This window comes from Pocillopora damicornis, chromosome 2 (assembly GCF_964200805.1).
Source record: "Pocillopora damicornis chromosome 2, jaPocDami1.2, whole genome shotgun sequence".
Classification (NCBI taxonomy): domain Eukaryota; kingdom Metazoa; phylum Cnidaria; class Anthozoa; order Scleractinia; family Pocilloporidae; genus Pocillopora; species Pocillopora damicornis.
The window spans coordinates 6,837,238-6,863,947 of NC_142671.1; the positions used below are offsets into that span (position 1 = coordinate 6,837,238).

The following is a 26,710-nucleotide window of genomic DNA, read 5'->3' on the forward strand; positions in this document are numbered from 1 at the left end:
GAGGTGGGGGACCCCAGGTAGGTGAGGTAACCCGCCTGTCCATATAATTTCTTATTTTATCCTGATCTCATTTACATGATAGGTGGGGTGACCTGCTTAGGCGGGTTGCCCGGTCTACCAGGTAGGGTAACCCTATCAGCCGGGGTGACAATTTGCCATGTAAACGTCTCAAGGTGGGGCAACCCGCCTAGCCGGGGTCGCGCTCATGGCAAAAAGCTCAAAAGCGAAACATGTATGTTCTAAAACTTTGTACATTTCGTAGCCGTCTCATTGCAGAAATCACCATAAACTGCAACGGACACACAAGGAGTGTAAAATGTTCACATTTCGGAATATTTAGCATTGTAAATCGACCATATTTGGTTTCCCAAACTATTCCGTATAACGTATTAAGTCAACGGTTCCTCGCGAAACCAAACACCGCGTAACACAACACATTTGAACATTTTACACTCCTTGTGTGTCCGTTGCGGTTTCTGGTGATTTCTGCCATGAGACGGCTAGGAAATGCACATTTTTAAAATATACGTGTTTAGCTTTTGAGCTTTTTGCCATGAATGCGACCCCGGCTAGGCGGGTTACCCCACCTTAAGACGTTTACATGGCAAATTGTCACCCCGGCTGACAGGGTTACCCCACCTGGCAGACCGGGTAACCCGCCAAGGCGGGTTACCCCACCTATCATGTAAACGTGATCAAGATAAAATAAGAAATTATATGGAAAGGCGGGTTACCCCACCTAAGCGGGTTACCTCACCTACCTGGGGTCCTCCGCCTCGGTGTAAACAGGCCCTTAATTGCAAGCGCAACAACAACCTCAAGAAACCTCACCCCAGCACCCCGGGGTTGTAAGATTGCATGTAAACGCTTTTTCATTTTTCGAACACGGCTAGGCGGTTACCTCACCTACCTTGGGTCCCCCACCTCCATGTTAACAGGCCCTAAGATGTATTGCGGCACCAGCTCGGTTTTAGGGGGCATAGCCCCGAGCTCTATCGCTGGTTCTTTTTAAAACGAAGTGTATCGAAACTTCACTTAGCCCTTCAAATTATTTCTCCTCTCTCAGCTAAACTTTTTAGATGAGATGTCTTAAAACAAAAGAAGAGAAGAAACTTACGCTGAGAGTTGGACTGTAAAGTAGCCTGTTTCAATTGAGATACAGACTTTGATGTTTGACCCTATTTACATTTTAATTTAAATGTGATATAGAGTATATATAATTTAATACATTGGTAATATCTTGATAAAATTCTCGAATTTCAAAATCTGTGTTTGAGACATGAAGGGGAGACTAAGATTTTTAAGCGTTAACTGAACATGCGTGGATATGTAAACTGTAGGCCAGGTGCAGTCTCGTACTGCTTAGATATATTCCCGTCCTTTGCGTGACAATAGGCCAACAAAGATCGTGCATTAAGTTTGCACTGATGGCTTTGAGGGTCAAGTATTTCATTTTCCTCTTGACAATTCAGAATATGACCTACTTCCTCGCTTGTTTTCCGAATTCCCTGAGTAAGAAGCTCCCTCTAGACGAAGAATTTGCGCGAGGCCAGCTATCTGCTAAAGAATTCCTGTGATTTAAAGTTGAATGTTGTTCTTTTTACTTTATTGTTCCTCATTAATCCTTCAATTTTGTTTTGTTATTCCTTCTGAGATGATGTTTCGCCGCTTTCGTCTTCGATCTTTGAAGAATTCTTTTTATCAAGAGCTTTGATTGTCTGCTGTTCGCACACTTGCTACATTTTTTGTGGTTCTTGTACCAGCATCTGTGTTGTCGAGAAATAGACGACTTCTTTAGTTAAAATTATTGCAACGCGTTTTCAAAATACAAAGGACTTCGACGAAATTGATTTTAAATCAGCCGGCACCACAACTTGTAGTACAAGGGCTGAGTCACTCAAATAGTGGTGAACATTTTAGAACGAGACCGTCCTCGACCAAAGAGAAAATTCTTATTCTAAAGAAACGTGATAATAATAATAATAATAATAATAATAATAGTAATAATAATGATAATAATAATGAGAGTCGACACTATGTGAGTGGAGCACTGTCCGAAACGAAAATGCCACAATCCCAATTTTTTTTCCCTCAGCGTGTTTGGATTTGCTTTATTAAGCGGAAGGGAGGGGAGGGTATGAAGAAGCTGTTGAAGTATTATTCAAACTCCGCGATAGCCAAATTACATTGTTTTAGATACTTACGGTGGTGTGTGACAGCACGTTTGACAGAACTCCCTTCGATTGTAGTGAATATGTGTTGATTTTGTCTCAGTTATTAAAGTAGAATTCCCTGTCTGTGAGATGCTCTTCTTATGTTTGGGTGCAGTCTCTCGTGGGTTTTGTACATGTTCCGTAGCAATCTCTGTGTTATCTGAGGAAAACATAGAGAGCCGGTCGGAGTAAATATCAGTTAAGTTGGGGTCTAGAGGGAAAGATAAATCAATAAAAAAAATTCTTGCCGTTATTTCCCCATCCAAATGGGCTTCATTGAATTTTTTCACTTAACTCATACTTAGCTGACTCACAGGAATGTGGGATCAATCAAAACTGGTGTTGCTGATTCACCTCTCTGTGTCCCGACAAAAACTGAATTTATGGTCAAACTGACAACGCCGGCAGAATACTCTTGTTTGATAAATAAACATAAAAAAAACTACCCTGAAGAGTATTTTGTTCCTATTTTTCGAGGAGGCGGAATCTTGAGATGATAACGTGAGCGAAGAAGACCAAGATGAAATAAACTTTTAAACTTGTTTCTCCAAATATGATGTCTCAGGCTTAGCTCGTCTAATTAAAATGTCTCATTAACATATCGGCGAAATTGCGAATAATTATAAAATTCCATCAGGCTTTCCATCTGTAAAACATGCAATCGTTGTATGGCGCGCCAAATGAAGTGAGAGCTTTCTAAAACGCAAGGTAAAACTTAAACTGTATGAAACTTCAAAGCTTCAATTGACGTTAATCAAAGAAAGAGACTGTATGTCACTACCTACATAAAAAACCCGTGGCTCCTCTACTCGATCTGCGTTCCAAACGGGTGGCAACACGAAATCATTTCGACTTAGCGAATGAACATTTAAGAGCTTCTGAAATAAATTTCCAATGTAAACCTATGAAGCTGAGTGCAGTTAAAGTATTTCGCCATTTGAAATAATGTCGCTGGATACAACAGAGACGCACTACTGTCTAAGGTGATCATCGCGTTTTTTTCTCTTTTTTTTTTGTTTGATATTTTTACAGTTCAAGTAAAATTGATGGATTTTTCATTACTGATAAGTGAAATCTTAATTATCCACTTCTCATTATAAAAATGACATTATTACCACGTAATCTATCTGAGTCACGTACGGCTACAACTTCCCTTCACAATTTGCAAAATAGCTATCGAATTTTGATAAAACTGAATAACTACTTAAATTAACACGTCAATTGCTTACCAGGCCATCAATTAAAAGGATACAACTGAAACGACGTGGTACTGTATTAGACTAAACTAGGTGAAATAAACTGTGATGTGCAAAACGCTCAACGAGAAAGCAAAAGAAAAAAACCCTAAAATCGTGCATCGGGCTTGTTCAATACAGGACAAAAATTGTTTTGATCTTAGTTTATACTAATTAAACTAACAAATCCTGTTTCTGAATAAATTGGTTCAGTTTCCTTATAAACAACAAGGAGGTGATTGACTTCTAAACCTTGTTGACACGAAATAGTTTTTCCTTGTACTTGAGATTTGGGTAGCAATTTCTAATTTCTTAATAAAGAGCAAAATTAAAAGCACGAAACCGATTTCACGAGAGCAGTTCTCATTGACCAATGATCCATGAGGTTCTTTGCGTGATCGGTCGAAAATAAATGGGAGGAGTTGGGCCGGAAACGTTCAATTTCTCAATTGTAGCCTAGAGCTCTTCTACACACGGTATATCGGCGGAGAGAAAAAAACTGAAGCAAGATAAGCACGTTTGAAGTATGCATTATAAACTCTCCTTGATGATTACCTACCGAGGAAGAGTGGACGCAAGTTTTCGTAACAGATACACTAAGTAGAATACCCTAAATTTCTTTTGACGTGATTGATTGCGAATGATAAAGAATGAATTGGTATAATTGAGAACAGAGAAGTCCTACATGATTGAAGAAGTTTACTTGTCAAATCAGCACTTGAAGTATGATTATTAACCACGCGAAGACTGCGAAGTCACGTTCAAAGTCTTCTTTGCGAAAGGTTTTAAGTTGAAATAAAGTTGCTGAGAGAAATGTGTCCTGTTTCCCTAGATTTAATTTACATTTCAAATATTTCATCATAGTAGTCACTCCTTACCGCGCTTTACAATCCCGTTTCTATATTTTAAAATTTTGTAAGTTAAAGGGCAGTATGAATCTGTTGAAATGGGTGGAAAGAAAAATCGCTTTTAAGCGACTTAACCGGCTAATCGAGAAGTCTCTCTATTCTCATAAATCAACTTCTCAGTCACAGAGAGTGGCGATTAATCTTTGGTTTGATGATATTATGGTTGTTGATATTTTTTTCAAATGAATAAAGTTCAATTAATGATAAAATTACTTGCCTCTATTAAGAATAACAAGAAGACAGGCCACAACCACTAACAAGGCGATGGAAACTCCTGTACAGAGTGGAAAATAGCCTTTTTCCTTGGCCATGAATGCTCAATTTAGTAATCACTACTTCGAAAATCCTCGATCTCCTCACACGACAAACTTCACTGTGGCACTGAACCGTTTCGGGTTGACGCGCGTTTTTAAATTGTCTGTTATCAACATTGCCGTGTGTCGGATGGGAGCGTACGGACTGTCTAGCGTGATGACACTGAGATAGCCTTTGTCTCATTTGAACTATTGAATTCAAAAGGTGGAGTCATTAAAGAATGTTTGAGCATCGTGCCAGCGGACATCACGAAAAAACAAAACATTGCTGAGAGGTTCCTAACCAACTTGTGCGTGTTGCTAATGGCCCGCACGCAAAGTGGATACTACAACGTCTTCGATTCAAATGAACTAATTTTAAAATTTTAAGTTTCGACGATAGAGAACGCTCGTCCAAAGAGACTGCGACTTCTCAATTCAATGACGTAAATCAATCTTATTCTAAAAATAGTGCTCACTATTGAAAGACGGTTATGACAAATAGGGAATTAGCGGAGTTTGATTCATTCCTGAAACAGAACAATAAAACCATAGGAGATGTTATTTAGTGGAAGTTTCAATAAAAACCGATTATCTGTCTCCCGAGCCCGCTCTCGAGTTTGGATTTCACCTTTCGCCCCAGCCGCCCATTAAATCGATGTAATGTAATCATCAGTAGCCGCTTATGGAAATAGTCATTGAAAGTGGGAAAATTATAATTTTGTTTTCGAGTTGATTTAGTTCATTTCCTTTCAAATATTTTCTGAGCAAGTTGGGTGGTTTGTTCAGTCGTTTTAAGAGAATATAATCTCTTGTTCGTTCTTATTGCTGAGTTTGCTCAATTGTATAAATGCTGATGACTAAATAGATTTTTTTAAATGTCTTGCTTTGCTAGCCTCGGGCTAGGCTGCTCCTTTTTTATGGCCTTGAAACATACTTGGATAGCTTAAGATGCGAGATTATCACCCTTAACAGCCTTTGTGAGGCAATTTTTTGGCTGTTGTTGTAGTTGGTTTTTTTTTAGTTCTGGGCAAGAAGAATGTAGATTGCTAGTCTTTTTCGCAGCTGTTGTCTCGGTGGGTATGTATAGGCTAGGCTGTCCGTGACCCGTAGTACAGTCATACATATATGTTATTTGCCGGCTGGGAGGTCCGTATGGTGAAAAACTGTGACCGAGGTCTTGAAAATACTGCCCGAGGCCGTAGGCCTAGGGCAGCATTTTCAAGACCTCGGTCACAGTTTTTCACCATACGGACCGACCCTTAGCCGGTAAATAACATATTTATTGTTTTTAAACTTGACGAAATTCTTTCCGAAAGAACCCGAATGATTTATGGACGTAAATACGGCAAGATCTTCCATAAACTGAACAATTTTTGAGTGGGTAAATGGTAGTTAAAATAGAGGTGATGCAAATTTAAGAGAGATGCCTCAGCGAAACATTTTCATTTCCGTAACGATAAAGGTGATTTAAAAGGCTTCCAAACAAACTTTGAAACATTATTTTTACAAGTATCTGTCACAATCTGAGACCTGTCAATTAGAGAGCGCGCAAGAAAAAAAAAGCGTAGGAACATTTGAAAAACATCAGAACTAGTTTGGCAAGGTCTGTCACGACAATGTTTTCTTCAAAATCAGTTAATGATCTAACGGAAAGTATTATTCACTCTCATCGACCATTCATTCATGTACGAGGATTTACCTCTGTTCATTAAGTAAACGGCGAGGAAAGTAATTGTGAGTAAATTCAATTTTTTTATTTTGAAATTGTGAGAGTTTGCTCGTTTGTTTGCTGTAATGGCGTGTGTAACTCTGATCTTTCCTTCACAAAAACTAAATTCGAACGGCACACTCCAACGAGACACAAGGGAATGTAATGCGGCCTTTTCTCAAAAAATTCCTTCGATTTCTGTTGTGCAATTTAAGGTACAAATGTCCAAATTGAACGGAATTGGAAAGACTCACCAGGAGCGTATATTTGTTGTAGAACTTAAATTAAAACTTCGCTCGCTCTTTCACTATGAACAAATTGCTCGAGAAAATTCAGATATTAAATGAATGAAAGTTCCATCGTTCAGTTTAACTGTAACCAAATACCTCACGTTTCAACTTTCTGGTTACTTTTTGAGAACGATTAAAATTAATTGCAGACGGTTTTTAGGCCGCTTGTCAACCAACGTAATGACACTATTGTTTATACAAATTCATTCTGAAACCAATATTTTTCTGTCAACCAAATTGATTTGATAGAGAGAAAAGAGAGGATTCATAAGTTATTTATCGGCTTGAGGTAGTGACCGACGTGTTTGCTTAAAAATACTGCCCAGCCGGAAAACGAGGTATATTTATGAAAAATGACAACGAAAGTTGGGATGTACTCGGCGACTCACGAAAGCGTTACCTTGGCCCGTGGGCAGAGATAGGAAAATACTGACCGGGTAAAGAACCAATCAGATTGCAGGATTCGTTACCGTGCCCTCTTAAAAAACAATAAACATTTGTAAGTTCTCTTTTGACGTATTTGTAGAAGAGTAAATGACACTTGGAAGTAAGTACAGGTAACATTACTTAAAACTGTCAAAGTTTTATTACACGGGTTTTGTTTTGACTTTTCATTTATTTTTCTTTGTACTGCATGTTTATTAAGAACAAGGAATTTAGGTTAATTGAATGAGCCTTAGTCATTTTTGTTAGGATTTTCTTAAAGATAAGGTAAAGCTACTTTGGCGTAGGAAAATCGAACTTGCAACGCATTTGTTTCTCGATTTTAGCCCATATTCCCATTTAGTATTGATGTCATGATTTCAATGTGTGAAATGAACGGCTTAGCTTTAGTGATTGATTCGACATGTTCGATCTGTAGGTATATCAGACCCCCAACTGAGAATTGTGAGAGATCGAAGGAATGCAAGCAAAAAACGTGACTTTCGCTACGTAGGTTTTATTCCCTATATGCAAACAGTTTCTCGAATACTCGCTGAACTTTTCGATTGTTCACTTCAGACCCCTTTTTGTGGAAAACAAGACCAGTCAATCATAGATTCATAACTGAGTTTGGAATGGGTCATTCTGGGGCCAAAAGTTCTGTCTAAGTGTTACTCGGTCATCAACTAAAGGCCAACTGGGCATTGAAGTTACGACATATTGAACTTAATTATAACTGACCTGATGTTTCCCTTTTGCTCCACAGCATTACACTGCCAGCCATTACAGTAACCAGAATAACAGATGTAGCAATCCAAAAAGCGTTAGAAGACTTCGCCATGATGTAGAGCTCGAATTTGAACAGCAGAACGAAAGGCTAACTTAAATAATAAAAGCTGGTCCGTAACAAGCTTAGGTTTCAGTAAATTCTGTAAATAATACTTAATGATTCGTTTATAATACAACTGACTGTAACTACTAGTCTATAATGGGATGGGATGTATTCAGTATCAAGTTAAGGCATGAAAAAGTAAACCTCTAGGTAATTAAATTAAATTACACCATCGATGAGACGCTATGACCAATTTGAGCTTTGACGATAACAATCTTTAGTATTGCTCAACTTCTATCTTTTCCATCGAGTTGAAGGAACCTTCTATCTAGTTCGATGGGTATATTTTTAGAATGTTCAAGTCAACAGCCGTCTTCGGTTTGTTGGACAAGACACGTAATGTTTCAATCAAATCCCGTATCAAATCAACAACTCCAAGTAATACTACTCTTGCACCCATTGAGGGACTATTAGCCACAGTAGAAGGGTTGGTGGGGATGAGGGCGGTAATTGAACAAAGGGGAAATAGCGCAAAAGAGATTCATGTCAAGCGTGCAACCCAGATAAAATGCTCTGACAGATCTCCAAGCTGAACAAATAAATGGAAAAGAAAAATCGTGTAGAAATTTTAGGTCAAATTTGAAAACGTTTTCCGCCATTTAATTAACCCAAGCTGGGGTTTTACATTGTCAACTTAATAAGATCATCCACCTGGATTAACTCGACAAGAATTATAACGACTAGCCCAGCTGTTTTATGTATGCCATTAAATCATGAATATAACTTCTTCAATAGAATGAAAGAGCAAATAAATAACAAATAAAAAGAAAAGAAAAAACAGATAAACACGCGTCAGGTTAGTTTGAGTCAGAACCACGTTCCTTGTCTTCCTTACAATCAATAAGATAAGAGATGAGGGTTTGTGTTGTGTTCACGGGAAAGACTCTTACCCTCATCGTTCCCTTCCCGAAATAAGTACATGACTAAAAGGGAACTACCGGAAAACCTGACGAAATCCTGGGGTAACCTGCAATGCTCCGCAAACTTAGCGGAAAGAGAAACGTGAACCGAGGAGCTCCTGTATTCACCCAAATCTGTCTCTTTGGGACATAATTGTCTCATCACGTCGAAGTCATCAAAACAATGGTGCAGTTCATTTTAACGTCAAGACCATGACCTTTAATCAATGCACTTATGGATGCCCTACACCAAATGCAATCCTTTAACTTTATAACCATTTTTAAAATTAACTATTAAACATTAGCTAGAGAGCGATCGCACACATTGCCGTGTTCGACATGCAGTGGTAAATTGCTTTTTACAAAAATGTTTAAACTATCTTTCGCTTGAATATCCGTTGAATAACTTGGAATGAATCTGGAGTGTAAATTCCGATCAACCGAGGGCCAGATATTAATGTTACGAGGTACACAGATTTAGAGCCCTATTCAAACTTCTCCATAGTGTACAAAATCTTGGGATACAAAATTTTTGCTGCGTCTATCCCGTATAGAAAGTCCAAGTGATTCCAGCCGGGAATAACTTCATAGTGTATTAAGTTAGAGATTTGCGGCTTAAGTGCTGCCGCATCCGCTGGGTCACCGAGAACATCGTGGGCCCCTACAAACAGCACAGTTGGGGTATTCATGTCTTTCACGTTATAGAGAGGAGCGGTGGCCTGGAGAGAAAAGAGAAAAAAATTAAAACTGACGACAAAACCAGGGCCTACGTCTTGGCAACCCTCTTCTGAACCAGCCGAAAATGTCACGATTCTGCTTATCCACAGAAATATCAACGTAGGTAGGTTCTCAGAACGCTCTGAAAACAACTTCCCGACACCAGCATGGCATCATGTGATTAGGCATACTAATTTCAAGTGACGGTCACTTATGCAACTATTTGTATTCGTTTTGTTATTCTGTTTCAGTAAAACTGATGGAAACCTTACATAACATGAACACAAACTCAAACTCACTGGCATAATGCGTTACCTGATTGTAGTGTTTCATGTTCCCAGCTTCACCGTAATCAAACTTCTGACACTTTTTGTTCACAATCAACTACAAACGTAAACAAGTAAAGTAGGATTAATGTAAAAGCTCCAGTTTGCAGCAGAGGAGAGCATCGAGGAAAGAGATATTGTTTCAAATTTAATGCATTAGACTAAGTGAAAAGGTGTTACATACGACCTTTGTTAGATTACATTACCGTTTTTTTTATTCAATTATTTAATTTTGGACAATTCGTGCACCATCTGATGTCAAAAATTAAAAATGTTTAACGCTCTTAACAAACCTACCGATTACGCACTATACACTCGTCATTTTGTTTACCCGAAAGCTGAGAGTGTTAGGCTGCGAGCGGAGGGGGGGGAAAGGGAGAACTGAGCCACCATCACAAGCTAGAAAAGAGGCCGGAGTCGCTAAAGCAGAGCTTTTCTTTATAAATCATTTTTTTCTTTTCCAACAACTTTTACCACAGATACTGCCAGCACTTCTGCTACTGATTGGCTACCACTACAGCGACTTCGATTGCCGGCAATAGCAATGTATCTGTATAACACGTGCACGTGATTTCCTATCCTATTGATCACTGGTTTGCTGATATCTCCCCAGTTTCCCAAGAACCTGTAGAATACACACCTGTGCGAAATGCACAACGTCCTTGAAAGATGTCCCCTCTGCAAAGTGACCCAGGTACACAGGTACTCTCGACTGTCAAGACGTGGAAAAACAGGTCAGTGAAAATCAAAGTTTGTGACTATGGAGTAAAAGATTCTCATTAAAAAATTGTCCTTCAGGAACCAGTCATATTTATCGCCTAAGGGGGTGGGAGGGGGGTGGACTTTTTTTGGGGGGAATCACATGGTTTTCAGGAGGAACGTAGGGGATCAGTCGTTGCAACAGAGCATAAAGGAAGGAGAACAAAAGAAATCGACTGCCAACGAGGGGAAGATCATAATAATATTCTAGAGCCTTTGGGGGGGGGGGGGTGTGATGCAAATTTAATATCGTGACACACCAAAAATCCTTAACCCCCCCCCCTCAGGCGATAAATAACAAACGGTTTCTTAAATTGTCTTTTGCTGTCAACATCTTACCTTATTGATATTTTCGCTATCCATACCAATCGTCAACTCCATGAAATCATAGCAAACTCGCTCAGAGATAGGATTTGCGCAGAAACCCAGATTGACCAGAGCTCTCAAGAAGTTTCCGGGAAGAAGATCAAAGGTCATACCAGGAAACAATTTCTAAAGAGAAGGGGAAAAGCAAATCTGTCTAACTCACTTCTTTTTTCCAAAATGAGATTTGGGATCCTAGAGCAGTAAATTTCGTCGTGCCGAATAACAGAGAGACGATACGCCATCATCTCCAGCATCTGAGAAACTGCGCACCTACCCTTCCCCCCGCCCTGAAACAGTCAACTGGTAACAAGTCAGCGTTAATGTTGGTCTAGGGGAGGGGGGGGGGGAGGGCAGATCCGCAATTTCTCAGATGCTGACATTGATCCCAGAATCCTTGCCATTATGAAAAAGAAACTTTCACCTCCGAGCTTCCATGAAGATCATTCTGATGGGAGCTTGGGGTCCGGTTTTCGGAACCCTTACCCAAATTTGTTTCGCGCAGTGCGAGGTATATACTTAATATGTGTAATAGATATCTCCTGTCCTCTTCGTCAAATATGATAAATCTTAAGGTTTTCTCCTTACCTTAACAAGTGGATATATGAGCTTTGCTGCGCCTTTTGCAATGTCTGTACAATGATTCAAAGTATAGACAGGTGCTAAAGCGAAGAATATCTTGATTTTTTCTCCCAGAGCTGGATTTTCAGAGAATCCTGTAAAACCAATCAGTGTCCCTTGCGAATGGCCGACATAATACAGCTGCTCTTCACCCGTGACTTTCAGTACATAATTGATCATGGCGGGAAGATCGTACTTAGCCATTTCTTGCCAACTGTGAAATTAAAAATCCGGAGTGAAACACACCCAGAGGAGGTAATAGGCATGAAAAGTAAAGAATTGTCAAGACATTAACAGTGACTTGGAGGGTCAAGAAAGGTACTGGTTAAAACTCGTACAATATTTAGTCGAAGAGGGTTCCTTTTCCAACTCCTTCCTACTTCTAGTTGTCTCGCAACGATTTTCCTTACTAACGCGCACCGATCTAAAGAGGGTTTATCCCAAAAACGATTGACAACCTATGACACACCTACTGCACGAAGTTTTCATGCATGCACATGCAGCGTGCAAACCGAACTCGTACCCAAGGTCACTCTTTTTGCCATCCTTACTGAGGTCCCTTCGCGCTGGTGGGTGAGAAGGAACTAGGTCGGGCGCAATGCATGTAGTCAACACAAGTAACAACGCAAAATGACCAATGAATTAGAGAATATCAACTGTTGATATTCTCTTGCCGATAAGTTAAAACAGCTCACAAAGTATCATATCACCATGAAATGACTAACAAGGTTTTCGCTCACGAGGAAATCAAGTAAACTTTCACTTTCAGTAGGTTTTTAAGCAAAGGGTATCATAACTGTCAGATCTCAGTGAATTCACTTTATGTCAGAGAATATATCAAAAGTAATTTGAAACACTGAAAATGCTTTACAAGTCATGGTTTTAAGTTCTTTGAAGAAATACCCACCTTACTAAAAGAGTACATATTGAGGGTTCCAATGGGGCTAACCGTTAGCCGTCAAACGGCCAAAAAAAATTTGGCTGCTGGGCGTAAAAATTGACAAATTTTAACTGTTAGTTGTAAAAAAGGTTAACTGTAATAAAAATTTCTGGTGACAGCAATGGAAAGATATCAACTGTAAGCTGTAAATCGGCCAAAATTTTAACCTTTAGCCGAAAAAGCTATCACCCCGCCCGCGAAAATGGTCATTCAACTAACTAGTGCGCTCGCGCTAAGACACCAACAGGAATTCAAGTGGGTATTTTTGAAACCTATCTTCAAAACAGGATCACAAACTCACCTCCAATTCCAGAATTTTGATTGATGTGGAGAGTACTTCACGTGACGCCTTGAATAATCATTTCCTCGGATGTTTCCAAGCCACACGTCGTAGCCGCTGTCCGCGAGCATGTAGCCTAAGCTTCTGGTTGGAGTATCTATGATCCAGTTCGTCGCGTCTGCAAGAAGGCCATGCTGTAAGAATACTACCTCTTTACGAGAAGAACTTTCCTTTTCGTTCCTTCCGCGAGGAATCCTTTGCAAGGCAAGAATAAAGCCATCTTCTGTCGTCACGTGATGCTCTTCGACGGGGTATCCTCTGCTGGCAATTATTTGAGTCTAGAGGGAAAAAATTCAACTAAGTAGATAATTTAAATCCTTCCTCGTGGACGACGTTCGACTTAGTTTTATCTTACGTAGATATGTACACCTGAATTTTTGTTCTGCCTTGGCAGTTTTTATGTCAGCAAGCGTGATCTTAGCCGGTCGAAGGTCGATTGTTGTTTTAAGTAGTGTTAAAAATCCGAAAAAACAAACTGACAGCAGGAGCATACATACAAAATACAGTGTTTTGACACACAAAGGAAGAATGCTATCTCAGAAAGAGACTAAATTCAGTGAAAACTATGGTTTGTCTGAATTTCATTTACTTTCTGAAGTAAAATCGTTTAACTTTGATATACAACCTGCGTGTGGCATGAACACGCACGTAAGGCTTGTGTGTTCTAAGAGCTCTTTGTACTTCGTACAGAGCAACTTTGCTTGATTAAAAAATTGCTTGCCACTTCTTTATCTAAACAACGTAAATCAGTTGTTTTTCTCGCTGTCACGGAAAGTCAGGTATCGGTTTCAAATCATACATATCACAAGATGACCACTGAGCATCATTGTAAGTCTTATGAACCGCACAATTTCTGGAAAAGTAGGTTTTATTCACCTCTAATCGTATAATTTAACCATTGCTGTGCGTATTTTAAGTCTTCTTTTATTGGTTTTTTTTTCTTATTTAAAATACTGATGAAAATAGCATTTCTTAAGTGGATTCATTCGATCATAGTTCAATACATCACTCTATACTAAGGGCTTATTTACATGGAGGTGGGGGACCCCAGGTAGGTAAGGTAACACGCCTAGCCATGGTGAAAAAATATTTACTTACAATCTTACAACCCCGGGATGCCGAGGTGAAGATTCTCGGGGTTGTTGTCGCGCTCGCAGGAGTTAAAATGTCACTACGGCGACGTGTGGTAAAACGTTGCCGAATAAACGCAACTTATTTTCCTCTAAGATTTTCGCCAATAGCTCGAAGCGTTCACTGTTTCTAACGGTACGACGTCCTCACTTCGACATAACATGTTAATGTAGTGTTGGGTTCAAGATAAAAACGTGAGTAATCATGAATTGATGTCGAGGTTAAAATTGGTGTTTTACAGTTTTAGTTCTGTTTGTTTTAAAAACAAACAAAAGTAAATTTTAAAGTAAGTTTTGAAACACTCGTGTTTGGCTCATTTGATTCTTTGGTAACATGAACGCAACTCCGGCTAAGAAGGCTACCCCACCTTGAGACGTTTACATAGCAAAGTGTCACCCCAGCTGACTGGGTAACCCCACCCAGCAGACCGGGCAACCCAACCTTAGCGGGTAACCCCACCTATCATGTAAACGTGATCAAAATAAAATAAGAGATCATATGGACAGGCGGGTTACCTCACCTAGTCGGGTTACCTCACTTACCTGACGTCCCCCACCTCTATGTAACCAGGGCACTTAGTGGCAATCTGCACTCATAACTCGTGTTCACTTCCCCGTAGGTGATCCTTCAGTAGGTTGTCACGTGCCTATTTCATATCGCCAGCACGTGACGGATTACTCAATACACGTACTATAATGAACGTGCTTTGCTAATATTATCGATCGTCTATAGGTACCATACTTGTACTATCCCAAGTAACGCGTAGAAACAAACGATCTAATTACATTTGCCGAGCCATGTTAAGTAAAGAACGTACAAATCAATAAAGACCGTTTAAAAATTTGAAGGTCGGGTGCAATAACATCTGTAATTGCTCTTGATATGTTGAAGCATGTTGACGTCGTTGATGTCTATCTAGACCACTAACCATTACAAGTACGATTGCGGCTAGATTTTTTGCCTCTATTTCCTTATCGGAGGCAACGCGCAATCGATGTCGCGTGGCACCTCAGGCAATTTTTTGTTTGCTCCTTCACAAGCAGGAAAAGATTGAGTTAACTCACCACATTTCTCAAGACATCCGGATCAGTATGATGAAGTCCCAAATGTTTAAAAGGAATAAATTCTCCCCCACAAAATATCACAAAACAGGACACGATGATGGTCTGAAAGATCCACTGCATGTTCTCCATAAAATCAGCGCCTTCGTAGTGAGACAATCGAACTTAAAGAGAACGCTTCTGATCCCGTTAGGCCAAATACGATGATTTAAGAGGAACTTTGCTTGCGTCGCGAAGGTCAAATAAATGTGTATCGTATTACTGTTTACGCAATGCGCTATTCCCAGAGCACACGTGCTCACAGAATCCTGTGATGAGAAATGTCACGCAACGACGACTCCTTCTACCAAAACGGCGTTGAGAAAAGTAAATTATGAAGCGTAATCACTAGCGGGAAAATGACACTTTCTGTGGTAGCCTGTCTATAAATGCACCCCATGACTCGATCTTGACGCACGATAAGAGATGGCTGTATTCGCAGACTATCACTCGTGATTTATTTTGTATGAGTTTCGTAAATGATTGATTAACTGTCCGCATAGAGCACTTTTACAAGCCGGGTTCGATTTTCCTAAGATCGTGTTCTCAATCCTTTTTTTTTCCTATTTTTCTGAAACAAACTACCTTTTTCTCCTGATTCCTCTTTGCTGTAGATTAAATTATTTGTTTATTCTTATTTTGATCATAGGAGTCCTTCAAAGTCCGTTCGTGTGATCATGATTGTCCCAACTCTCAGCAATTTTTTCATGCTTCCTTTAATTAAACCTACAAATAGGTAAACATGAAGCTACCCCAACACTGGTGTGACTGGGGTTGATTGGGGTAAACTGGGGCACAGTTTTGAAGGGAGACTGCACTTTCTTGACCAGCGGATGTTGTGAGACTCAAGATGGCGGCCAAAAACGTTGTCAGTTGTGCAAATTTATTACGATCATCTTTTACTCGAAACCTGAGGAAAACTTCAGTAGCTGGTGAGATTACATAACTGGTTTAATTCCTGTTTTTTTTTTTATTACGGTGTATATAGGGCTTACCGACAAGTGAATATCTCCAACTTTCGCAACATATGAACCTGAACGGGTTGTTATAAAATTGCTCCTGGAATATAGTTATCAATCTTAGCTTGCAATGCGTCATTAAGTTTTTAAGGGTAATATGAACGCCGTGGAAAATTTTTCAAGGCTGATGATTCGTATATATCAAAGGGTTAACGCTCGAAACGTCAGCTTTTCTAAAGTTGCCAAGGCGGTTTTATGCTTTGTTCTTCAAACAACACGAACGCGCGAAGGAAGCGGCGTGTTTCTACGAAAACATTGGCAAGTCAGTTGGATAAAACAACTAGAGTGCATTCATTGTGGGTTCTAACAGTAAAAATCTTTGACGTGGGTTTTGAATCTGATGGTTCAGCAACGCGAGTAATGGCATTTATATATGAAAAAGGTCTAAAAGTTGGATATTGTTTCTGTGTGTAGAGTTAATATATAGCCCAGTTATGTAATCGTAATAATCTTTATCAACTTGAGGTGGTACCTAAGGCTATCTTGACCTTTTCGGAATTCTTTATTTTCTCAGGTATGAAAGATTGTAGTTTAACAATTGGAAAACATTTTGAAATATGTGTGATAGAAGTTTTGTTTGAGAGGACAAATCTCCTGGAAAATAGAGATATGATCCTGGTGGTAACCATAAGCAAGCAAATAATAAGATGTTATATTTTGTCACACCATGTTTGATCAATTGAAATCTTTGACTTTCATGTCATAATTTTGTGGTTCCTGATGATGCATTTTCCTTCTTTTCACTTCCTACCCAAGTGAGTAAGTAAGAGAAGGTGTTGAACATTTACTGAAAACTCTACTTTCATGTTGCTTTTTCATCTCCCACTAATGTCCAAGATTGTCTTAACACCCCAGGAAAGGTGTCATTGCTACAGATGGTGTGAATGTTTTTAGTCTCATATTCTGATTGGCTTTTTGGGAAAAATAACAGACAAATATAGCAATTATGACCATCTATATTGCACTATTTTGTATTTTACTGCTGCAGCAAAATATCACTGAATTATTCAAGATGGCTTTCAAAAGGAAGGAAAGTAAACATGGGTTCTCTGACAAATTCTGTCAAAGATATTGCTGCTTTTCCCAAAGTAATTAGTGCAGTTACAACGTGTCATGCTGCTGCAACGACATTATCTCAGGGAAAATTTTTTATTTTGATAGAAAACTTGGCAAACCAAAGCTACCTGCAATGACGAAAATTCACAGTGCAGGCTGCTACAGTCTGCCACGAATTGGCCAAATGGGAAGATATTGGATCACAACCTTAATTTTTGTTCATTTTATTGAGGACAAAATTGTCAAAATGTAATATAATTTGATGGACTGTTCTCAAAATATTTATTCCCATTATCTTCAAGCATGTGCCAAACCATCTTGGGTAACATTTAATTGTCTTAGATTAGAGAAGTAATTATCCAAAATGGCCTTTTCAACACACTTCTTAATTCCATGAAATTCCACAAGTTCCTTGACACCTGGCAAAATAATTTTAGTCACGTATTATGCATATAATCATTCAAGTCATTGCGACCAATCTGTTATGAGTTATTTTATTCCCAAGATTGTCAAAAATTCATCAAATTAGCATGCAGTACCACCTTAAGTTTCACTTGATTTTCGAGTTGTAAGACTCACTCTCACAGTCTCTAACTTTTATGCAGCAAAATACGGAAAGATCTTTCCTTAGCCCCATCCAATCTAAAACAAAGCTGTAGTGCCAAAGGCAATATAATGTTTTTTGTCCTTTGCTTTCTTTGTCCAAGAACTGGGAGCACAACAAAGTATGGGACTGTCCACAAATTGTGGGTAAAATATTCTCAATAACTGCCACTTGTCAGGTGCTAGATGTTGAATTTTGATATGCCCATTTCATTTCTTCAGCATATGAATTATCAAGAGTGCTTCCTCTGGTAAATCAACAATGTAAATTCTAATGTTCTGATATATATTTGTATTTCCAGGGTTATGTGTTGCTGTGAAAAACCACAAGTATCAAGGTGCCAATAGCAATGTGCTTGCAAGTAATAACCTTGTCAAAAATAGGTACTAAATTTTTTTCTTTTTATAATGAGATTTCAGTCCCTCTGTGGAGAACTCTCTTGGTGACTGATTCATTTCTGAGTTCATTTTGAATTTTGAGACTCAGGAGTGAAAAATATAGCTTGTTAAAACTGTTCCTGAAATCCCTATGGTCTTATAAAATCCCAATGCAATAACTATTTGTTTTCAATGCATTAACAGGCTCATAGTCTGTATTTCATCACCTGTGTACTTTTCTTAGGATGTTAAATTGTAGGTCATGTGTACCTTGTAAAATCTTAAAATGAGTCTGACTTCCGAAGAAACCCCCAACCATATGTAGCACAGTTTCTATGGGGACAGTGCTCCCAGCAAAGTGCAAGTTTTAGTCAATGGGAATGATTTGATCAGAGTTTTGTGCAATTATTTCTCTCTTGGTAGGGTGGAAAGAAAGGAAACAATTTACATAACAATGACCTTTGCAATCTTACCTGGAGGGATAGGATTTGTTTGGACAGTGTCATCATTTGCGAACTTTCGTAGAGACCAAATTTTCACTAACAAATCAGATCATGTCCCACACTTGTGTTATTCTTTGTCCCATGTTCATTCTCAGTCTGTTATTGTATTCATCCCAACAGCCTCACAATGTTTACAAAATCTGCTGCAGCAGTATCTCAGTTTTCAGCAACAAACCCTGTTAGTCTGCTTGGAAATGTTGATATCCGTAGTCTTAGTACAGGATCAAGTTCTCTGACAGAAGCTAGTGGAGAAGATGAGGATGAACAAAATTGTCCACCGTATTCATCAGGTACATGTCTTATTGAACCTATATTGAATAGTGTGACAGAACTTTTCATTAATTCTGGGCTCCAACTCAACCTCCTTGAGTGATGCCATTTAGCAAACTAAAATTGTGAAATGCATTCCAGAAAAAATTAAAAATAAATATACAGGTGAATGAAAAGACAAATAAATAAACGTACAAAACTGCATCATATGTGAAATGGATATCCTCACGTACTGTATGCACAAGACCATGAATACTGTGTGATTAAAACTTAATAACCAACTGTTTCATGAACAGTGAACAGAGGTTGTTCAATTGGAACTTAAATTGCCAATCTAGTTGCTAAAATTCTTCCCAACCCAATATGGCAACTGAAATGGTCACAGCTTGCAGTGATGTAATAGCCTATTTTAATGTCAATTTTCATTCTTTTCCCAAGCTTGTATTCTTTATTAGAAAGCTGGAGGTGCTGTGGAGCAGTATGGTTCATTTTTTGAAGCAGTCTGTATTGTTGTAATGCACCTATTCATATCATTTGCCTAAAAGAAGACTTAAATTAAGGCTTCTTGCTTATATAAATGTTATAATTTTAACTGTAGATGTCATGAAAAATGTGCAAGATGAAATGTTTAAGGGTGAATCAAGTGGTCAGATATTTGCTGTGGTTCATTTAGGTCAGTATGTAGAGTTGGCCATGTAGTATTTAGTGCTACATGTAATGCATGAACATTTGTGTAACTCTTCTAGAGAACAAACAGATTGAGGAATATGGTACATTTTGAGCTCACTATGGGAATAACTTAAGATTTTGTTTGCTTTGTCAAGATGAGTAATCATCTTTTGTGTTTACTTCTGGAAATTGATCATCTTAACCCTGCAACTCCCATGAGAGACCAAGACAGAATTTTTCCTTACTTTATCTATACAATATCATGCAGACAAGTGATGAGAATGAAGAAAATTCTCAATTATGGGATTACAAATTGATCTGATATTAAATTCTCCAAACTAACATAATGAGAAACATTTGGCAGACAGCAAGGACAATTACTAATGAGATCTTGGGAGTTAAAAGGTTAACAGTTTCTTTGTATTTAATGTGATGTGCCTTCTCTCTTATCAGGGGGGAGCCAATTTAAGATCACTGTGAATGACACTATAATTATCAACAGAATTGATGCAGAAACTGGAGATAGAATACGTATTGAAAAGGCAAGTTTGATTTGATGTTATGTTGGGGGGAGGGGGGTAGATGAAATGGATGGCCTGAGCATAGTGGCTGGCAAGTCTGGGACATCAGAACAAAAGAGGGCAACTAAAAAAAGTAAAGGACATTTTTTTCACATTTTGCAACAGTAGTCTATTCCTAATAGACACTTGCTTCACAAAGGCCTAAGAGTTCTGTTCACAGACAGGGAGGTAGAGGATTAGACAAAAACTGGGGATGGGGGGGATGATCTTCAATCTAAACAACATTGCCTTGCCATCTTGTCACCATCCTACCCTCCAGGGGCTTGACTTTGCCAGAAACCACTTCTTTACTTGACTGACTGCACCTTTTTGGGGGATATTGAATTGTTTATGGATTCTGCTGTAGGAGCATGCCCTTAGAAAAGTTCAACATTTAAGTCACAAAGAGGTGTAAACCACTAGAAGCAGTGGAGATTAAATGGACAGAGAACAGTGGCAGGTCTTCATTATGGACTTTCATGTTTCTTCTCTCCCCTGACTTCCTTGTGATAAAAGTGTTCAAAGGTGAAGTCAATTTACCAGCCAGTCAGCCGGACTGATGTGCCAGCTGGAATCCTAGGTTTAGTCACATACAGTGATTAGACAGAATGCCATTTTTGAAGAAAGAATGAAGATTTTCAGAGTCATCTAGTAACAATCTAATTATAAACATGAGGAAGTGGATTAGGTTGAGAATTAATTAAATTTGAGCTAATGGTCTGAACTTGATCCTTATTTATAATATTTAAGTTTTCTAATATTTCAGGTTTTATTAGTGGGCGGAGAAAATTTTACCGTAATAGGAACCCCATTGCTGGCGTAAGTACTTCGTTCTTACTTTAAACGCAAACATGTAATGTAACGGCATAAAGTTCTGAAAGTAACGACTCTTGTTACTCTCTTTAGAAGATGAGTACTTTTAGGGAGTTGTAATTTTTACCGTTCACTGTTTGTGAGTTGTTCAAGACTGATAGACTTTTATAAAAGTTAAAACACACTTTTAAATCAAGAAAAAAACGAATCTAAGTGGTCAACTGCTTACGCACTTTCATTCTCTGCTATTTGGTTATTTAACAACTATTCACTGAAGTGGAGGTGAATAGCGTTATAAGCCGGGCAGTTTCTCGGGAGTCTCCTCGCCCACTCATACTGTTGAATGTGTATGAATATTACTTCTGAAGTGACTAGTATTTATCGAGCTGCGAAGCTAATAGATGGCTTTTCTCACCCAGCCTGGTAACAGTAGCTCTTACGTTTTCTTCCATAGACGAGACCTTGTGAAGATTGAAGCAACAGTCTTGGAAAAAACAAAGGGCCCTAAGAAGATAGTGTTTAAAATGAAACGGAGAAAGGGTTATAGGAGATGGAAAGGTAAATTTCACATACCTTGTGACAATTTTATATGTGCTGAATTTACCCGCGTATCAGTTTTTTTTCCTGCAAGTATGTTTACAATGTATTAGTTGAGAAGACAGGCGTATAGTTGACACCATTGTTCATCTTTGTTCTGTGTCTGTTTTATGTTCTGTTCCTTTATGCCGGTGTTCAGTTCAATTAGAAAACGCAGAAAACGTCTTAAATGTACTGAGAACATTAGTAACATGTTCGCTTGTGGCTCACGAGCATTTTTTTTTTCTGGAGGGGAGGGTTGGGGGGTTATACCACGGTTTAATGTAATCTCTGGGTATTCAAGCCATCAGTGATATCATTTTGTTCTCTTATTTCCTAGAACACTTTCAAGATCTAACAGTTCTGAGAATAAACAGCATTCAAGTGCAGCCTTCACTTTTATCGTCTGCTCAATAAACGCTCTACCATTTGTTATCTCATTGAGGGAGGATTTTAACAAATATCCACAAGCAAAACATGGAATCATCTCCATTGTAAAGTTCGTGCATGTAACGGAACTTGAGCTTGTGATTTGGTTCTTTTTGTAGAAAATAAAGTAAAACACGACGAATGATCCATTGTCAACAATGAGTAGTCTTTAGTCAACACTTCAGTTCTCAACAACTTTGTTATTGGCTAGAATATAGTTTCACAGGCTGTGTAATCAAAAACTGCTAAGGAGTTTGGAGAACAGTATTAAAGAGATCACCTGCTTCAGTTTGCTTTTTCTTTACTTTGTTCATCTTGTGACCTTTCGACCCCTGAGAGTGACCAGCATCTAATTTCTTCGTGCAATATCACCCTTGAATCAAACATTAAGGTCATGAGAATAAAGGAAATGATCAATGACTGAAGAAGTTCTTGACTGTTAAACAAATTCTCCTTGTCAGCACCTCAGGAACATATAGAGAACTAGGCTAAACGGTATGGAGAATGTGCATATTGATGTTAGGGTGTAAAGGGTTAATTAGTTAGGGGAAACAAGGTCGGCGCCGCTTTTTCTGGATTGAATAATTTAGTTTGTTGGGCCACATGACTTACTTTGTTGTTGATTATACGAATTAGTATTAAGATGATTTTACTTGGATCAGGGTTGGCATTGGTTTAGGAGAGGACGGCGTGGTGAAATATTCCGGTGGGAGAGGGCGTGAGGCTGTGGCAATAGAAAGACATCATCTCTAACTCTTCTTTAGGATCTCACATGTAATTCGGTAGATGGTGGGCAGGTATTTCTAAGTCAATAGTGACAGCTCTAGACGAAAAAGAGCATTAGAATTTCTCCAGGCCAATGCAATATATACCAACGGGGTGTTGAATGTCGATAAAGATTTTTTTTATAACTGAACGCATACGGTTTAAAAGAAAAGCTTTCCTGCGAGTTCCTTTGTTTTATCAACGATTACTTTATACGCAGGAGTATGTCTCATGTTCCGAGCTAAAAGACTTCAATAAAATTTTTGTTTAAGTTTCTCTCCTTTGTTATCAACATTAAAAAACGACTTTTTTTCACAAAACTTAAAAAGCAATTATATTTTTCAGCAAACCGGAAATTTTGATGCGTGTGGTTTTACCTGATTGGCTTTAAACTGTTCACTTCATCTGACTTGGACTGCGCAATAAAACATGTAATGGGTGCTTTCAATCAACAATCCTCAACGCCTGAAAGAAATCTAATAATTTAAGGGAGGTGTACTGCGTCGATGTGAACTGAAATATTTTAAAGAATTTATTGGTTTTAAGACGTGATTCTCCATTCACTAACATCGATCTGATTTGAGGTATTGAAAGGATACATAATGACTCGACGTTAAAAACTTTTAGTTCATAAATCATATGCTTTTGGTTTACGATACGTAGTCTGTGCGAGTAATTTGCTGAACACTGAGATGGCCAAATTTTGAATTCCAAAATTTATTTGAAATCTGAAATGCCATCCATCAGCGTTAAATACCTCTGTGAGAAAATTTTTTTTAGCATAATTTACCAAGAAGAGCAAAAAATTTTACACTTATTATTTTTTCTATCTTGCTAACAACATCAGCTGCCGTAAGAAACAGTTTGATCTTAGCAGCTGTTCTCAAGGACATATCGATTTATCTGCCCTCCAAACTACTCCTTCGTTCCCTGGAAGTCACTCATTTATGTCACATAAATGAGTGACGGTGTTGGTATCCTTGCTCGGCCACTGATGACAAGTTTGTTTTATTTCATGTTAAACAGAAACACTGAGCAGTGAACGATATTTGAAATTTCTACGAGTGTTGTCTCCACAACTTCAAGTACACTTAACCCTGTCTTTTTCTGTTGGATGGTTAAGGAAGTGAAACAATCTGTGACGAAGTTAGTCGTACACTTTTACTATTACTTTACGATTTAAATCACGAAAAGATTCCAATTATAACTTATCGTATCCATTACAGAGATGCCGAATTTCCTAGAATAAGTGCCCGGGCCTTAATTTAAAATCATGCTCAAAGGAGGGGGCAGATTGGAAGAGAGCGCTTGATCGAAAGGGGCGCTTATTCCTACTGAAGAAACAGAACTATTCTCCTGTACTAATTCCACAGCTGTCTAAACTTAAAAAGTTATAAAATAAAGCGGCGATAGACATAGGTTTTCTTTGTATCCCTATTATTTAAGAAAGTGAGGAAAGAGGGAAGGGTGTTTATTCGATAGGGGCGCTTGTTTGATATTATGGCCGAGAATTCATAGTAGTACAGTATGTCGTAGAATTCAATAGTATACGTCACCGACAATTTCATATCATTTCCAAGTATTAGTTGTAATAAGAAGGTTTTCACGGTCGTGTTTCCACCTCCTTTTAAAACATCTGAATTGTGAATAATCCAGAAAGAAAGAGAGAGAGAGATGGTTGAATTTACATCACTAATTTGCCGCGAGTTTACGGATTTTTTCTTTAACACAGTTTAAATTATTTCATATCGAATGTAAGAAAGACATCACCGAATGACAGCATTTATTAATTTCAATTTATTTATTCAGTTCTGCGTTAATCTGACACTTAATAAGGAAATACCATATTAAAAAAAACAAATTTGACACAATCTTTTAGGAGAATATTTTAAAATTAGTTTTAGTTTGTAAACTGACAGTCAAGCTGTTAAGTTTTCTACGTCTTCTCTTGATGAAAAGAGAAAAGAATGGCAAACACTTTTTACTTAAAAAACATCATCATTAATGTTAAACAAAACACATTAACTCAGCTGTTTCGGGACCGGAAAAAGCAATTACAGATCTAGACTTTCATTAATTCGACAAGAGACTAACGCAATAAAACGCAGTTTTTTCAGTTTATTCAATTCACCTCAGGCTCGTTTATATCTTGAACGCGACTTCCTCGCAGTTGTGATGGCAGGTGAAGATTTGTTTTGTAGTCGATATTGGGTCAGTAGAGTCAACGACCAAGAAAACTCTAATCTTTTCGTCTTTTACCAAGCTGTCGTCTCTTTTTTCATTTTGTTAACAATAACGGCTACCCTTGGAAATGGGCTGATATTGGCCGCTCTATGCAAGAACTCTTCTCTTCATCCGCCTACAAAATTACTTCTCCGTTCTCTGGCAATCACTGATCTCTGCGTCGGCGTCATTTCACAGCCAGCTATTGTCACTATGTACTACTCGTTTCTTAGAGGAAACTCAGAGCTTTGTCGAATCAGCAAAGTTATTGTTTACACTACGACCACCATTTTCTCTGGAATTTCTTTGGCTACATTGACCACTATTAGCGTGGATCGACTTCTCGCGATATTATTGGGCTTACAATACAGATTAGTTGTAACTGTCATGCGAATTCGTGCCCTTGTTATCATGTTCTGGTTTTTAAGCACCTCTGTCGGAATTGTCTACATCTGGAGTGCGTATATATATTTCATGGTGAGCACTGCGTCAGTACTGTTATTTGTTGCGATTTCAACATATTGTTACATAAGAATCTTCCACAACATTCGACGTCAACAAACACACGTGCAAGACGCTTTGGAATGCCCTAATACCGGACTAAACATAGCACGGTACAAACGAACCGTTTACAATGCACTGTGGGTTCATACAAGTTTAGCCACTTGCTATCTTCCATTTGCTCTGACAACCGCAGTTATTGCCGTGCGTGGCCTAAGCACGTCTCTCATTGTTGTTGAAGCTATAACCTCGGTTTTGGTTTACCTCAACTCCTCACTCAATCCCGTTCTTTACTGCTGGAGGATTACGGAAGTTAGGAAAGCTGTGAAGGAAACAGCGCGCTACGTTTGCACTAATTCGGCTTGACACTTCCACGATTTGAGACGCAATTCTCCCATTTATGGTATTCTGAATTTTCTTAAGTAACCCAGGGTTGTTTTGCTTTACTTCGCTTCGTCATCCTTTCAGCCAATCACCATCAAAACTAAAACCAATCGCGACTTGGTCTCTCACGTTTTCCCGCGCTTTAAAAGTTTGCTTGGCTCCTGGAGGTATTTTCCTTTCCTCTGGTTGGTGGTGTAGTTAATATAGTTTTGTGCTTTACGACACTCAATCGAAATGCGCTTTATCCTGAGGTATAACCCACCAGCTTGCTTGTAGGGAGAATTTAACTGTACCCTATTTCTGGGAGTGAAAGGATCATTTAGTGTAGAGCATTCAGACAGGGCAAGGCAAGAAGGCAGAGTAAGAGTGCCTTGGTACAGCATTTCCATGAAAAAATTTTAAAGCAAAATAATTCATAATGAAACAAAAAACCAAATGGTTACACTTTTCTTAAATAACAGACGTTATACCACGCTCCCAGTTATTGAAAATATTGTCACTAAGAGATCACTTCAAACGGTTGTTATTTCTATGTTATTTGCACAGCTTGAGGAAACGTTATTCGGCATGATCTGCGAGGGATGATCATTACTCGTTCCCTGTGAAACGAAGGGCAAACTCAGTCACCTCCAACAGCAAACAGTTAGGTGACCTAAACCAAGATATCTACCTTTACAACCGTTGTTTACTCGCGTCTCGTAACGCATTACTGGAAAAGGCGAAAGAGAGAACGCGTTGCGTGATAAGTCGAAACGATGGCTGAGGAGGATTCTAGAGCCAGTGACATGATCAAAAGTAAT

At 38.6% G+C, this 26,710-nt stretch overlaps 4 protein-coding genes across 5 annotated transcripts; 2 read left to right on the forward strand and 2 right to left on the reverse strand.

The window, feature by feature from the left end:
* Positions 1 to 1,125: 1,125 nt before the first annotated feature.
* Positions 1,126 to 7,954, reverse strand: LOC113681481 (uncharacterized). 2 transcript variants are annotated; one of them, XM_089198546.1, is made up of 3 exons: positions 7,815 to 7,954; positions 2,205 to 2,373; positions 1,126 to 1,766 (listed from the first exon to the last, which is right to left on the reverse strand). In XM_089198546.1, the coding sequence occupies exons 1-3, from the start codon at positions 7,912 to 7,914 to the stop codon at positions 1,619 to 1,621; spliced, it is 417 nt and encodes a 138-aa protein (XP_089054672.1). In that variant the 5' UTR covers positions 7,915 to 7,954; the 3' UTR covers positions 1,126 to 1,618. The 2 variants fall into 2 exon arrangements, with proteins under 2 accessions (XP_089054672.1, XP_027054372.2); XM_027198571.2 differs by lacking the exon at positions 7,815 to 7,954 and adding an exon at positions 4,574 to 4,852.
* A 1,103-nt stretch (positions 7,955 to 9,057) lies between these two features.
* Positions 9,058 to 15,384, reverse strand: LOC113681464 (lipase member K). The gene is made up of 7 exons (XM_027198553.2): positions 15,126 to 15,384; positions 12,892 to 13,208; positions 11,618 to 11,864; positions 11,006 to 11,158; positions 10,548 to 10,619; positions 9,897 to 9,965; positions 9,058 to 9,583 (listed from the first exon to the last, which is right to left on the reverse strand). The coding sequence occupies exons 1-7, from the start codon at positions 15,252 to 15,254 to the stop codon at positions 9,350 to 9,352; spliced, it is 1,221 nt and encodes a 406-aa protein (XP_027054354.2). The 5' UTR covers positions 15,255 to 15,384; the 3' UTR covers positions 9,058 to 9,349.
* A 585-nt stretch (positions 15,385 to 15,969) lies between these two features.
* LOC113681472 (large ribosomal subunit protein bL21m) lies at positions 15,970 to 22,325 on the forward strand. Its single transcript, XM_027198561.2, has 8 exons — positions 15,970 to 16,093; positions 18,142 to 18,223; positions 18,841 to 19,010; positions 19,589 to 19,663; positions 20,113 to 20,201; positions 20,986 to 21,038; positions 21,487 to 21,590; positions 21,949 to 22,325. Exons 1-8 carry the CDS (start codon positions 16,012 to 16,014, stop codon positions 22,023 to 22,025), a joined length of 732 nt encoding a protein of 243 aa, XP_027054362.2. The 5' UTR covers positions 15,970 to 16,011; the 3' UTR covers positions 22,026 to 22,325.
* A 2,652-nt stretch (positions 22,326 to 24,977) lies between these two features.
* LOC113681479 (melanocortin receptor 4-like) lies at positions 24,978 to 26,543 on the forward strand. Its single transcript, XM_027198569.2, has 2 exons — positions 24,978 to 25,929; positions 26,457 to 26,543. The coding sequence occupies exon 1, from the start codon at positions 24,978 to 24,980 to the stop codon at positions 25,890 to 25,892; it is 915 nt and encodes a 304-aa protein (XP_027054370.2). The 3' UTR covers positions 25,893 to 25,929; positions 26,457 to 26,543.
* The last annotated feature ends 167 nt before the right edge of the window (positions 26,544 to 26,710 follow it).